General features: G+C 41.9%; 1 protein-coding gene across 2 annotated transcripts; it reads right to left on the bottom strand.

The window, feature by feature from the left end:
- Positions 1-1,055: 1,055 nt before the first annotated feature.
- Positions 1,056-13,623, bottom strand: igsf10 (immunoglobulin superfamily, member 10). Of its 2 annotated transcripts, none has more exons than XM_076981278.1 (7): positions 13,159-13,623; positions 12,631-12,899; positions 12,144-12,273; positions 10,543-10,933; positions 6,200-10,333; positions 5,036-5,933; positions 1,056-4,022 (listed from the first exon to the last, which is right to left on the bottom strand). In XM_076981278.1, exons 2-7 carry the CDS (start codon positions 12,864-12,866, stop codon positions 2,108-2,110), a joined length of 7,704 nt encoding a protein of 2,567 aa, XP_076837393.1. In that variant the 5' UTR covers positions 12,867-12,899; positions 13,159-13,623; the 3' UTR covers positions 1,056-2,107. The 2 variants fall into 2 exon arrangements, with proteins under 2 accessions (XP_076837393.1, XP_076837394.1); XM_076981279.1 differs by having other exon boundaries at positions 12,631-12,939.
- Between the last annotated feature and the right edge of the window lie 2,151 nt (positions 13,624-15,774).

Genomic DNA, 15,774 nt, shown 5'->3' on the forward strand with positions numbered 1-15,774 from the left:
GCAGCAAACCAGCCATTGCTTGCTCCTGATGCATTTTTTCAGTGGCTTATATGACGCTGGCCATCTGCCCGGACAATCCATTTAGGCAAACGGCCAAGATCACGTATCTGAGTCCAACGATAACCATCACTACTCCAGGAGAGACCTGCTTTTCCAGTCTGAATTCAGAATGCTAGCAACAAACTTATCACTGATTTTCCATTCCGATGGTTGTGTAGTTTGCATCAAATGTGCGTTTGTTGGACAGAACCTTATGCCAAACCAGATAATGCTGTTGTTCTTGTGAACATGTGCTAGCAGTTTTTGAGATTTCCAGAAACAGTTGCCTACATTCCATGGTTTATGGAGTTTATGGTGTTTGCCATTTTTTTCCAGTCTAGCTTGGAGTATCTTACTCTGGATGGAATTCTGCCTTGAGAACAGCCAAATGGAATAAAATCCTCGTTGTTGAAACATTAACCTTCAATGACCTGTCTAATCTTCATTACAACATGATGAGGATAGAATGGTATTCTGTGCAGAATAATTATGCTTGGTGCTTAGGGGTGTAAATGACACATTTATGTACACACTCTTAAAAGCAAGGGGTGTTAGGCAGCAATGTGTGTGTTTAAGTCACCCCATTTTTACCTCTTTTGACTTTACTTCTTCTTAATGTGACAGATCTCAGCAGAAAATAAAGTCTGTGTGATTTGTTTAACTTAACCAGGCATAAAAATGCATTATAACATCTACATCCTAATGTTGTTCAGTCTCTCACAGTCTATCTCAGTCTCCCTCAGTGTCTCACAGTCAATCTCAGGCTCTCACAGTCTCTCTGTCTCTTACAGTCTTTCTCAGTCTCTCTTAGTCTTTTTCTCTCAGTCCTGATCCTGAAGCAGTCTTGTCCTGCACAGTTTCCAGTTCTCCTTCCAGGGTTGCTACATGCTACATGCTACCATGCTACTCCAGGACCAGATCTGAGACTCTGCCCATAAACACATGCTTCAGACATTTGATTTCAGTGACATCAACCAGATAACAAATATACACAATCCATCTCCACAGCCATAAAAGTCTTTCCAGATAATTTATTTAAAAAAGAATAAAAAATGAAATTAATTACCAGCATTTTTAGGGTAATGATTTTAGGGTAAAGTCACTGTGGCATCATCTTGGCTATGATTTTATTAAATTGTACATGTTTAGTCTTCAGTCTATACCAAATGTCTTTACAATTCCCACTTTCACTAAAATGCTTTAGACTTCACAGTATCCAATGTGTTGTGTTGGAGGCAGACACACATGTAGAAATATACCATATGTATCTATTTAATGTAGAAATATACCATACGTATCTATTTATTGTTGTCTCTGTGTCACAAAGACAGTAGATATGAAGTATAAATGCCAGATAAATATATTAAAATTGCATATGTACATTGAAAAAGTGTTTGTGAGGAAAGGCAAATGACTTTCATATTAGCACGATAAACAAATACTATATTTGTTTATCTAGTAAAAAGAGGCCAAACCATATACTATTATTCTCCATCAAAATATATTAATTCAGTGTAAAAAAAAGCAAAACAAAAAAATTCACTTGTAAAATAATATCACAATGCACTGATGCAAAAACATCTTTTAGAAAAAATAGAAACTTGTTTTATAAAATATGTGTTCATTGTTGATATTTCACTGACTAACATCACTTTAGGTATCAAAAGGTTCGGTAAAAAGGCACAATCAAAACAGTACACTCTTAAGTTGTAGTTTAGAATACCAAAGAAGTATAAACACTAGTCTTTACAATACTGGCTTCAATTGCTTTACCGCCTGAGTATAACACTACACTATTTGTTCCCAAATCTGCCATGTTAAAATGAAAAAAATACTTGTGAGTCTCCACACTCACAAATCTGTTTCTATGCCAACTGGCAGGTGTGCACTGTGTCTGCGCAGCGTCCGCAAGCCTTTATGTTAGCCCTCAGGTTACTTAGCAACAGTTGGCCGTTTAATTTAATACCAGTATAAATAGGATCTGATAGAAATACAAGTGTTTGACATGTTTGCCTTAGCAACAATGTCTTATGACTTGAAGGATATCTGCTGACTTTCACAGCCTCTTTCAGATTACTCTCATAAATGTGATCCTGGTGTCTCTGCCAAAGTTATTAGTTGCTAAGCATTTGTAGGACCCCGAGTCTGCTCTTGTGGGCTTCTGAATTATGAGCGTTCCCTGCGGATGGAGCAGTTCGCTTCCCGCGGGTCGTCCTTGTCCGGCTGTGGACAGAACCGATCGATCCGGCAGCTCCCAGGTAATTTCTGGCTTCGGTATTCCAATAGCGATGCAGTGTAGCTGCACGGAAGCGCCCGTCGTCATCTTCACGGCTGGCGGAGGACCGCTAGTGATGCGCGGTGGGAGAGCGAGGATTACAACGGGCACGCTCAGAACGGCCTCCCCAGAGGGATTTTTTGCTCTGCATACGTAATTCCCACGGTCATGCAGGTTGGATTGATGGACGACCAGTGTCCCATTGTCCATTACCTGGTAGCGTCCGGTAGAGCGAGGGCGGCTCAAGACGTGACCCCCGGGAATAGTCCAAAAGACGCTCGGACGGGGACTTCCATCGGCCAGGCAGTGAAGATAAAGACTCTCCCCGTAGATGTTGCGAATAATCCCCCTGGGCCGGGTCAGAATGTAAGGCTTTTGTCCGACCTCTAGGACAATCAGCTTCTCGATATAGCCAACCTTATTCTTGGCCGCACAGCGATACTTGCCCGCATCCTCTTTGCTGGGGTTATGGATGACAAAGGTGCCGTCATTGCTCATTTGATATTGGGAACCCCTGTTAGAGCCTCTGGTGACTTGGGTACCATTGGGTAAAGTCCAGAATATATCCGGAGCAGGCTGTCCGTCAGCAGAGCAGTTAAGTACTGTGGTTTTCCCAAGCTGTGTCACCAGCCTCTCGTTAAATGGGCTCTTGAAGATGGGCCTCATGAGCTGGCTGGTCACCTCCAGTTGTATCACCATGACAGCCTCACCACCATCATTCCGTGCCATGCAAATGAACTCTGCCGTGTCTGTGGGTCTAACATTGCGGATCTCTAAAGTTCCATTGTAATGGACATTGATTCTGCTCCCAAAATAAGGGGCTGAGAGAAAGATGTTGTCTGGCATTATCCAAGTCACTTTTGGTGGTGGCTCCCCTTCGGCCTTGCAATCTATAAACTTCCTAGAGTACTTTGCTGCTGAATCCTTCAGCACTGTTCTGTTCTGGTAGTAACCATTGATGATAGGTGGATTGCCGTCAATGTCCAACTTGTACACTTTGCTTTCGTCTCCTGCCGCATTGCGTGCCATGCAGACGTACTTTCCAGCATCAGCTAACTTAACGTCCCGGATGTCAAGAGATCCATTGACGTGCATTAAGTATCGTTCGTTGGATGCCGCAATCATGTCATTTGATGGTAGCATCCACAGAATCTTGGGTTTGGGTTCCCCCATTGCCTCGCAGTCAAAGCGGATGTTCGCTCCAGGCTTCACCCTGGCGTAGGTGAGGCTTGGTGGGCGGATCCGAGGTGGAGCACTCACCACAGTGATGTGAACATGCATTTCATCCTTGCCGAGGGTGTTCTCTGCATAGCAGGTATAATCCCCCTCTTCATCCATGCCCACTTCATTCAGGTAAAGTGTTCCATTATCAAACAATGTAAAACGTTTGGCACGACCCGCTCTGCCGCTGTCTGCCTGAAGGGCACTGTTCACCAAAGTACCATCGGGCAAGCCCCAAGAAATCTCTGGTATTGGAGCACCTGAGGCCTTGCAGTCAACCTTTAGGTCCTTGCCAAATGGAACCTGCTTCTTGCCAACAACTTTGGGTTCAATTTTCGCTGGCTTCATGGACACAGAGACTCTCATTAGCTGTAGGTCATCTCCAACCTTGTTGCGGGCAACACAGAGGTAGTCCCCAGAATCCTTCTCACTGACGGAGTCAACAACAAGGGTTCCATTGTCCAACACCTGGATGCGTTTGCCCATCCTGTAAAGACATAATTGAGATTTGATAACTGGGAATTTTGCTGGACTGCTGCCCAATGGACTCTGTAGTTAATGAGATGTTACAGTCTAAAAACAAAATAAAACAGAATTTATATTAAACAAATATATGCTATGATAGTTTAATTATATATATATATATTTTTTCATGTATATGTCCTAATAATCAAACCCCATTATGCTTTGAAAATTGGGAATGATGGATCAATTCTTGTTTGAATGAAAAGTGAGTTGATTATATTGAATTCTCGATCCAGTAGACTGAAAAACTCTTTGTTTTTTTGATAAACATCCAACAGCCATTCGATCTTCATGCTTCCGCCAACTATGCAGAACTGCTAATGAATAAAAGATTGGGAGATTATCTGAGGCATCTTTTACTAAATGAAAAACACTTCACTGCAAGCTGTCGCTGTTTTGAGACAATAACGAGACATTAATGAGAGGAGTATGTTATAGAATAGGAAAATAAACCCTCCAACCCCCCCCAACTTGCATCTTTTTGGTGAAATGCAGCTGTGACTGATGTTCTGTATAATTTCCTAAATGTTTATTTCAAACAGAACTTTGCCATGAAACCCAAGCATCCAGGTTATTGAACTGTCACACAGAAATGTTGTGTATCATAATATATCATATGGTGTTTAGTCTGTGCTAAAGCTTAAAACTAATTCTTCTTCCATTGCTATGTCACTGCTGTGGAAGAGAGATGAATTCCTCCACTGAGATATAAGGTCAACTTTCTATGTATCATATAGCCTGTGCTAATATTACAAACATTAAAGTTGAAGCTTCATACACCCAGACTGATAAGGCTATTTCATATTAGAGAAGACATTTACAATGTTGAAAACTTGATACTAAAACTGAAGGAAACATGAATTTATTTGATTAAAATTCACAGAAAGACGTTAAAACATCGCAGTAGTGTGTTGATGTGTGAGTGTGTATGTGTGTGTGTGTGTGTGTCATGAGTGTATTGTGTATATGTTTTACCTGTGCCACTGGTCCACAAGGGCTTTAGATGGAAGCCTCCAAATAATCCGAGGTTTGGGAGTTCCAGTGGAGGAGCAGTTAAGTCGAAGTTGACCACCGTATTCCAGCTCAGTTCTCAGGTCTGATGTATCAACAATTTGCGGAGCAGTGTCTGTTTTTTCCACAGACAAAGTAACCACTCTGCGCTCTGATCCAGTGGAACTTGTAGCAATGCATTCATATTTCCCACTGTCAGAGACATCCAGATTTTTCAAATTGAGAGTACCATTAGGAAACACAGACACCTTAGAGTCCGTGTAAGGGGGTCGTACAATAGTGCCACCAAACAAGACCCAGTGTGTAGTTGGTTCGGGATCTCCTTGTGCTGTACAGGATATCCAAATGCCTTGCCCAGAATTTGCTCTTACCAGCTGCCGTTTCTCCTCCAATATGCCAGGGGGCGCTGCCACCACTTGTAGACGCACACTAACCGTGTCTACACCAGCTGGATTACTAGCAATGCACTTATAATGTCCTCGATCATAAACTGACACCTGCTGGATAACCAGCGTACCATCTGACGTGACTGTGACTCTGCCACGTTCATTCTTCTGCCCTCTAACTTGAGTGCGGTTCGCCAGAATCCATGACACCACAGGCACCGGTCTGCCCTCTGCCTTGCATTTCATCTCCACTGTTTTGCCAGAGTGCACCTTGATGTCTCTGACTTCTGGCTCAAGGATCCGTGAGGGATACGCCACCACTGACAGCGTGACCAGGAGTTTGTCAGAGCCATGTTCATTCTCTGCCAAACATAAGTACTGTCCACGGTCTTTGATGTTCGCATTCTGGATCAACAGTGTTCCATTCCTGAATACCTCATATTTACCCATATTGCCTTTAATGGTCAGAGTACTGCCTAAAATTAAGACAGAGACACACAACTTCAAATAAAAATAACCAAACAATCAAACAACACAAAAGAGATATATATATATATATATATATATATATATATATATATATATATATATATATATATATAATGTGATCCTATAAATATGAAGAGATAGGGCCTCATGAATCAGTGTAACGAGCAATTTTTGTGTTTTCAGGTGTCAGTAAAGAAAAACATCACTACAATGATTACTTGTGTACATATAATGCCATATCGAATGTGGTTACCTGTGCTTGAGGAGAATCGCTTCCAGGTGAACACAGGTTCAGGGCTTCCTGAAGACTCACAGGGGAGAAAAGCATCAGAGTCGGACTGAACTGTAAAACTGGCTGCATTTCCCCCAACGATTCTCGGCTTCGATGTCATATCCATTGTAGACAACACAAAACCAACGGTGTTTGTTGGCGTGGTATCATACCTCGTGGTGTGATCGTAAGTGCTTGAAATGCCACCAGAGGTACCACTGTAATGTGGAGCTGAGGTGCTGGTATAAGTCTTCTCCGTGGTGAGAACAGATACTGTGTGACTTACAGAGTTCCCAGTCCTTGTTTTCTCCTTAGAGTCTTTCTTGTCCCTGGAAGACAAGTTTGTTGATTTGGGTTGTTGAAAGCGGTCCCTGCGTCTATTGTTTGTTCCTTTTGTCCGTGTTCTTTTCCGTGTTTCATATCTTCCACCTTTTCTTGGAGGAGGTTTGATGTTAGTATTCTTCTGGACCTGTGTTGGTGGTGTGGTGTGTGGCCTTACTGTATTCATTGTTCTATAGGTTGTTGGGTAGGTTGTCATGGATTCACTGGCTGTAGAGTACGATTTTGGGAAGGCTGTGGTTTGGGATGGGTTTCTCCACTCTTTAGTGTATTCTTCTTCAGCAGGTGTATACAAGGGCCTCTTTAGCCTTGAGGTGGTTTGTGGTGCGTCTGTGGTTTGAAAAGTAGTAGTTTTAGTTGTTGGAGCTTGTGTGGTTGTTTTCTTTATTGGTCTTTTGCCTCTGAAAGGTTGCCTATGAAAACCTGGTTTTCGATTTCTCCAAGATCTTCCAGGAAACCTTCCAGAACCTCCTGAATCAGAGCCTGAGGAACTTAACTCATCAGTATCTTCCTTTAATGTAGTTCCAGATATTGGTGGTACTGGTCGAATTGGACTAACTTGGGACACGGTCGTTGTGTACAACCTGGACACATAAGTTGGTGTGGTAACAGAGGTATGCGATGCTATTGTTTTGTGGTGAGTGTTAGCTGGACTTGTAGTCGTAAATGAAGGTAGGGTTTCAAAAGATGTATGTGGTTCTGTGATGGATGAGGAACCTGATGAGTCATCAGAGGATATCTCTAAATGGTCTTCATTCCTTTGTGTCACAAGAGGAGAAGCTGTCATAGGTGTAACCAATGACCTTGCAGTAGGTAAGGTAGCTGTGACCTTTGAGCTGGCTGTTGTGGTTATGGTTTTAACTGGTATTGTAGTCTGTGTTGTAGTGGATGTTTTAGTTGGTTTTCTAAGTCTTTTAAGGATTTCTCGCTGGTCCTCTTTATTTCCAAATAATCTGTGCCACGGTATCTTTCCTCGAATGACCTTTGAAGACTTAATGGTTGTGGTTGTAGATGTAACAGGGGTTAAGATCATGGGATTTTGTGTTGGTTCTTGCTTAGGGGCAGCAGACTTCGGTTGTATCTCAGTTGTGAATGAGTCCAACTTAGGAATTGTCTTTGCTGAAGTAACAAATGGTGTGCTTGGTGTTGTTGTGATGAGGCTTTCTGTTTTTCTTAAAGAGGGGGTTGGCACATGAGGTTTCATTGTTGTATTGATGATTCTTTGCTCTTCTGCTGTCTTGGACTTTGCAGGACATGTTCCTCTTTTCCCATGAACACAGTCTGCACTCAGTTCTACTGTATATTGCACGGTGGCATTTCCCTCGTGCCTCGCCGATGGCCTTTTGAATTTGTCCAGAATGGACTGTATGTCTGTGATTTTGTTTGGCCGAATGATCCTGCGTCTATTGGGGAAGTTACGTCTCTTCCCCGGCTGCTTTTTACTGGGAGGAATGATGTGTATCTGCTGGTGTGAGATGATGGTGGACCCTGCAGGGAGACGAGGAGACTTGATTCTTTGAGTAGTGTGAAACGTGATCTCGTCTTGTGCTCTCTCTGTTGTGGTAACTGCCGTAAAACTTGTCTGGCTTTCTGGGTCGGTGGATGTGTGGATCACAGGGCTGTTCCGTTGTGTTGGATGATGTGCTATGGGTGTCACATTGTGGTTCTGGTAATGAACATGTGGCACTGCCTTGACTGCTGTCTCTGGTATGTCCCCAGAAAACTGCAATTCCATTTCATTCATAGTCTCAGTAACTGTAAATTTTAAAGTAACTGGTTGTAAAAACTTGTTTGCATTTATTTCAGGACTTTTTGATCTGCTGTTAATAGGGCTAAGTGTATACCCCTGAGTAGCAATAAAGGGTGTTGTCTCATCTCTTTGAAATTCGTAATTTGCAAGGGTAATGCGAGCATCTAATGGGATGGCATCAGTGTAGGAGGATAAACCTGTTGTCATTGCACTCATATTTTCTGTTGTCATAACCCTGCTTGGATCATCTGTTACTACCTCTGTAATTGTAGCAGCATTGTTCTCCGGTAGGTGATAGCTAGTTGTGCTATCATAATTATCTGGACTTTCTGTAATTGATTGGACTGATTGATCTGGGATTGTACTGTAACCTTCAACATTGCCTGAGCCTATCTCATCACCCACATAAAGTCCTTCATTAGCTTTTGGCTTATCTGATGGATTCACTCTATTTCCAGAATTCTTGTTTTGAGATCTCTTGATAAAATCTGCTAATTTCTCAGGGTCTACTTTGTCAAATACCCTTCCAGTCCATCCAGTGCGTCTGCTACCACCAGGTCTATTTGCTGGTACCCTACGAAGTGGGGGTCTGCGTCTAGGATAAGGTCTGTGTGAGGTAACTGTCCGTGATTCCTGGCCAATGCTAGTGGAGACATCTTTGCTGTATAGCGCAGTTTCTGTGATTGGCTCCACGTCCTCACCAGATCCCTCTATATCCATTTGTCTCACACCTTCTGGCCCATTACTTAAAAGAGTTATTAGGGAAACTAGCAAATCTAAGCCAAAATGATTAGCAGCTATACATCTGTAAAATCCTCGATCCCGCTGAGTTAGTTTGTTTATTACCAATGTGCCATTTTGATAGAGCTTCTTGTTTACATTGGACTTGTCAATAACAGTGTTGTCTGGTAATATCCACTGAATAGATGCTTGTGGGCTACTTGTCACATCACAGTCCAGAAATAAGGTGTCACCCACAGAACGTGACAGCTGGACCCCATTAACATCCACCTCCTCAGTGTCTGGGGACAACACAGTGACCCTGAAGGAAAGTACATCTGCATCAAGATAGTTAGTAGCAATGCAGTGGTAGACTCCAGTATCAGAACTGTCAGCGGACCTTAAAATAAGCTTCCCATTGTCTGCTATTACAATCCTCCTGTCCTCACTGTTATATGGTGCACGCACTTTACTTCCATCTGGTAATATCCACTCCGTAGAGGGTTTAGGATCACCGTAGGTCTGACAGCTCAGTTCAGCCACACCACCAGCAACTACAGAAGCCTCTGTCTTAGTCTGGTTGTCTTTTTTGATCATGGTCCAACCATAACGGTCTCTTCGAACTTTATTGCTTTCAATATTCATCTCAACACTGGATGAATATTTGATATTCAGGGTTGAGTATGTGGTTGTAGTACGGTCCAGCTGTAAGCTAATGATACCTTGCATTAACCATGCAGGATTCGCTTTCATCTCTACCTCAATCCCTGTGAAGATCTCGTCGTTAACCGGGCTTGCTTGCTTGTATTTGTAGATCATGCCTGGCAGTGTGGCGAGGAGAAGCTCTCTCTCAAGCCTCAGGGATGAATCACTGTAAGTGGCCAAAAGGCTCCAAAGCTGTCGAATATGTTCATAGTCGATATTACAAATGAGTGACGTGACCACAGTTGCACTGAGTGTGGTAACCTCTTCACCTCTCACTCCTTGGGTAACGTTGATGTTGTCCAACCCTCTTGGTGTCTGTACAATACAAGCTACGTTAGCATCATTGTGGAATTGGTCCGTAATATTCATTTCAATCGTGCCAATCGGTGTGATAAAGTCCTTGGAAAAAACTTGGGTGTACCCGTTGTCATCCATAGTGATATTCCTCTGTTTCAAATGGGGGTGAATCCATGGCTTAAAACATGTGTAGGCACCACCTGACAGCTGAAGGAGACTGTTGCCTCTGGAGGTAACTGGCCAATGACAAACGGGACACTGCTGCTCACCTGCAAGTTTTCTCTCTCGCTTGCATTTCAAGACACCTGTAAATACAAAAAAAAAAAATGTATTGTCACAAATCATGTTGAAGTAATCTTAATGTTCTACAGGGACAATGAGCACCATAAACTTTAGGTTACTGCATATCTGTAAAAAAAAAAAAGAAAGAACAAAAAACAGAACTAGATTGTTATTCTAATTTGTATATGCTAATTGATTAATTAGTGACTGGACCAATGGGGCGGTGCCATACCTGGGTTCTTCTCCATCCACTCTGCAAACCATTCCATGTGACAGTCACATGACCAAGGGTTCCCATTAAGGAACAGATTCTCCAGCTGGTAGCAGCCACTGAACACAGTGGCAGGCAGAGTTGTCAGTGCATTTTCAGATAAATAAATGGTTTTGATAGATGAAACTTTAAAAATCTGGCTGTGTCTCAGAGTTACAAAGGTGTCTGGGTGAAGCTGTCGGAGCAGGTTGCCCTCAAGATGGACCAGTTGTAGAGAAGTTAAACCATAGAATGTTTCTGGATGGATAAACTCAATTTGATTATGATCCATATGGAGACGCAGTAGATTGTCCAGACCCGTCAAGGTCTCCTTACGAAGCTCTTTCACTCTATTGTAGCTCATCTTTAACACCTAAACAGGTAGAACCACAACAAAGACTTTCATTAGTCTGAAAAAGAATGTCAGAAGTGACAGACAACTAAAGGTTGATGCAAATAAGCTTTCTTATTTTTTTATTTTAGAAAGCTTGTGTATGAAACCACATGTTTCTGTCAGTGCCAGGTAGATGGTTCCTACCAAAGGTTAATCACACTTGTGAAAATAACTGGGAACTGCAGTAGACAGAGTACTGTGAATTGTGAAAACTGTGGACATCTGAAAATATTTTTCACTACGATTTAGAAAAGTAGGCTTGAAATAGAAGCTATATGTAAGTGAGCTAAGAAATGGCCGGCATATGTGTTATGAAAGTGTTGTGTATCATGTCCAACTACTGAACCATAACTGCTACTGAATTTACTTTAAAGGAGTCAAAAAGAAAACAAAGAAAGAATTTCTTTAGAATCCAGCTGCATTTATTTAATTATTGATGTTTTTAAATATGGGGTAATGATATTTGTAATACTTTATTTTGAGTGGTACATTAGATATGATAAATGAACTCTTAACAGAGTATCTGTGACACTGTGGTGAATGAATCAGAGGAGAGTTTGGATACAATTGCAGTGAAACAGTTCAAGGGCCAGATACTTTCAGACCTCAAACCAACCCAATTAACCTTAACCTCAACCCAAAACCCCATCCTAACCTTAACCCTAGTCCAAACCCAATCTTGACCTCAACCCAAAGGCTAGTTCTAGTTCTCATAATCCTCCTAATCCTAACCCTGTCTCAAACTAACCCTGTCTCAAAATCCTCTTACAGAATTTGTCAACAGCATTTCTACAACTGCTTGTTGATTATGTTAACATGGTGTTTTATGTATATTACATGTTCAGTGATATCTGAGGTTAACATCTACATATGTTATTTGAATTTGGACACTCCAAATCAAATGAAAAACAATCAGATTATTTTAAAAATTGTTTATTCATCTACAGAGTGCATTCAGAGTTCAGAACCCAATTTCTTTGTCATATATTTTACCTCTAGCCTCAGTAAACATAATAACCATTGACAAATTCCCACCATCATTCATCATGTTTGCTTTGGTACACCAACCACCCCATGTGTTTTGTGCAATAGCTGTGTTGTATTATCCGCACAGTGGAACAGCTGGTATGTGTTTACTATGCGACCATCATCTTTAATGCGGTGCGTGTCATCATCCTGCAGCGGTTACCTGCAGAGCCTTAAGGTTGTGGAAGGCCCTGTCTTCAATAGTATGGATGGTATTACTGTGAAGCATCAATAGTTCCAAGTTCGTCAGCCCTGACAGCTCGTTTTCTCGCAGAACTGTCAAACTGTTGTACCTGCAACACAGAAGTGTGTAAATTACAATTATATCCTTGGAATAATTTCTGGAGCATTCTGGAAACAAACCATGTTTTTCATTTACCACTTCACTTTCATTCACACTGACAACTAGACGCAAATACCTGCGTGTAAGTTAGCCTACATATCCGTCTTTATTATGTGTACACTGAGTGAACTTTAAAGTGAAATAAGTAATAAAAATGTTTTATGTGTGTGTGTGTGTGTGTGTGTGTGTGTGTGTGATAGATAGATAGATAGATAGATAGATAGATAGATAGATAGATAGATAGATAGATAGAGAGAGAGAGAGAGAGAGAGAGAGAGAGGGGGGGGGGGGGGGGGACACTTCTCACCCCAGGTTAATTCTTTCAACAGCCGGCTGAATCTCGCTCGGCATTGCGGAGAGATATCTGAAGGTGCAGTGGACCTCTGTTGGGACGTAGCACGCACATGATTTGGGACAGGCGACACCTGGCGAGCTCGCCTCCGCCAGAACAAACAGGACCGCCAGGAGCCTCCACCGCAGGTACAGCGACTCTCCGTGTGCGGCGCACATTCTCGACAGGGTCGACCTGTCACACTCACTCATCTTCAAATCCTCACCTGGCCATTTATCACAACACTGCAGGAGAAGGTATCATTCTGCAGTAACGCCCACGTAACTTTCAAAACAGATTTCACAGTTTAGCATTAGGAATATGTAAAAATTATGTAATATAACGTAATGCTTTGACATCCATTAATAAAAAAAACTTTTCCATGTTTTCTTCAGTAATGAAATGCACAATTTGTAAATAATTTACCCACGCGCACGTTCACCAACTGTCTTCAAACCAAAAATATAAAATTATCCGTGAATCTACTGAAGAAACCGAACTTACCAACAGCAAGGACGGCCATCCAATTAATTAAGAAATTGCAATTCGTTATAGCCTACTCTCAAAACGTCTTAGGCAGCATAATGAAACAGAATAATCCAGAAGGGGGAAAAAAATTAATCCCAGCATTTAGTCGTAGCATCCGTCAAGATTCCTGTCCTGCACCCACCAAACTTTACGACGGTAACCAAACACTCATTAGGAGAGTGTGGAAGGGTCCGGGGAGAGAGAGCTCCGCACCCAACACGTCTCCTGTGAGGGTCGCGGCTCAATAGAGAGCTGCGCGTGCGAGCTGCGCGTGCGAGCTGAACTCCACGAGCTCGTCCATAGCCCCACATTCCAGCCCACTCAGCTCCGCCGGAGGTTCCTTGAAGGTTTCTGCAAACAGCACGCAGTCTGCTTTGATAAAATAAAGGACGCTAACGGTTCAAGTTGACCTGCACTGCATATACTGCAATTAATTATGAACTTAAGGCCCTGAACTGTAGGCAATATTACCATGTTACCTAAGTATTAACTATATATCTGAAACTATATAGTATATTAAGTATTAAGAAACAGATTACAAAGAGTAACTGTAGTGTGCAGTAGTAAAAATGTAGAGGTAGTCAAAATTGCTGAGGTTTCCAGAGAAACGGGACGCTTCAGAGGTCGTTCATCAGCTGTGCAAGCAAAGTGCTTGAACATGTTACCACTGAATAGAAGTATATTTTAAAGTCTGAATTTACCCTCAGTTTATTTTAATAATGTGTTCACTGGTCAGCACAAGGAGTGGAATTAGGGAAGGTTTAGGAAACAGTACAAGTTTCTAAATCTTCATGGAATCTTGAACAGAAGAGTTTATTGACTAACGGTTCTCTCTCTCTCTCTCTCTCTCTCTCTCTCTCTCTCTCTCTCTCTCTCTCTCTCTCTCTCTCTCTCTCTCTCTCTCTCTTTCTCTCCTCTCAACCTCTGCCTGCCCCATTCTGAATGATATCCAAAAACAGTTTTTCTTTTTACATTGTCGTTGATTCCATCGTTCTTGGACCAGCTAGTGATTGAAACCCTTCCTGCATCTATAACCCACACTAACTGCTACCACATGAGATACCCATTAATACTCCACCACAGTAATCACATCTGCAACATCTTTGTTGTGTTTTCTAACAGCTCTGAACAGTTTTAAAGTGCCAAAAGTGCCTCAAAACATTGTAAAGAAATTATTGATTTGTAGTGTGAGTTGTTTTGCAGTGCCGGCAACATGTTGTAGTGATGACAGGTAGTTCTCAGCTTGACTGACTCTTGCTGGCATGTTGTTTCTGACCCAGAGCTTTCTCATTTACATATCTTTAGATTAAGTCTCTAATTGTTTTTTTTTTCAAATTCCTTTGAAAATATCTGTGTTCCAGTCTCAGTTACCTGATGAATAACTCTTTTAAGCCAATGGAAATTTACAACAATTGTAAGCGGAGGTAAAATCTGACAGTTTCCGCTTCGTTCCTCTTCCTTGTGCACCAGCTACAGATCTAGAAACATCAGGAGTGAGAAATGTCCTACAGAAGATCAGTCCTTCGTGGTTTTGAGACAAACTAGACACGACACCTCATCTGAACCCTCGTGTCTGGTTCTCCACACACGTTCTCTGTGTGAAAAATGTCTTGCTTGGCAGTAATTTTTCACACGAGGGTAAGAAGAGCTGGTGCTTCTGAGAGCACCACGTAATAAACACGTGGTGCACCGACCTGCTAAGGTGGAGGCATCATAGGGAACTCGACTGATTACACTGCATTTACTCCCTGTGAAGTTATTCTTTAATGTACTGTTACACTTTTGATAATGTACTGCTACACTTTAGTAATGTACTGTTACACTCTAGTAATGTACTGTTACACTGTAGAAATATACTGTTACACTTTAGTAATGTACTGGTACATTTGAGTAATGTACTGTTACACTTTAGTAATGTACTGTTACATTTGAGTAGGCCTAATGTACTGATAGACTCTAGTAATGTACTGTTACACTTTAGTAATGTACTGTTACATTTGAGTAGGCCTAATGTACTGATAGACTCTAGTAATGTACTGTTACACTTTAGTAATTTACTGGTACGTTTGAGTAATGTACTGATAGACTCTAGTAATGTACTGTTACACTCTAGTAATGTAGTGGTACATTTGAGTAATGTACTGTTACAGAGTTCATAGCCTGTTTAGACATTATGAGTTGTGTTCTTTTCTTTGTCCTGTATATTTTACCTTCAGTTTCGTAATGTGCTTCATCACCATCACGCTCATTTGTCCTGTGTTTTTCTACTCTTTCCTTCTCTCTATGTCTTTCTCTCTCTCCTCTTCCATTGTCCTGTCTCTCTTTCTTTCTCTGGTCTCCCTCTCTCTCTCTGTCTCTCGCTCTCTGTCCTGCTGTGGCCTCGTTGTCTCTGTTTTGTCTCCTGGTGTGAGCTGAGAACCAATGACAGAAAGGCTCGGGGGAGACGCTTGGAGGAGGTGTTTACATTACCACCTCAGACGGACAGGACCTGAAATCATATTTATGTGGTTCCTCACTCCCCACAGACACCTCTCAACCTCACACACATGTACACGCACACACACACACACACACACACACACACACACACAC

This window comes from Brachyhypopomus gauderio, chromosome 19, assembly GCF_052324685.1.
Source record: "Brachyhypopomus gauderio isolate BG-103 chromosome 19, BGAUD_0.2, whole genome shotgun sequence".
Taxonomy (NCBI): domain Eukaryota; kingdom Metazoa; phylum Chordata; class Actinopteri; order Gymnotiformes; family Hypopomidae; genus Brachyhypopomus; species Brachyhypopomus gauderio.

Excerpts from the sequence above, each read along its gene's own strand:
- igsf10 (XM_076981278.1), bottom strand. The coding sequence starts at position 12,866 with ATGAGTGAGTGTGACAGGTCGACCCTGTCGAGAATGTGCGCCGCACAC. Across the intron at positions 10,934-12,143 it reads ACAACCTTAAGGCTCTGCAG|GTGTTAAAGATGAGCTACAA; the intron begins GTAACCGCTGCA and ends CTACCTGTTTAG. Across the intron at positions 10,334-10,542 it reads GTGGATGGAGAAGAACCCAG|GTGTCTTGAAATGCAAGCGA; the intron begins GTATGGCACCGC and ends TTGTATTTACAG.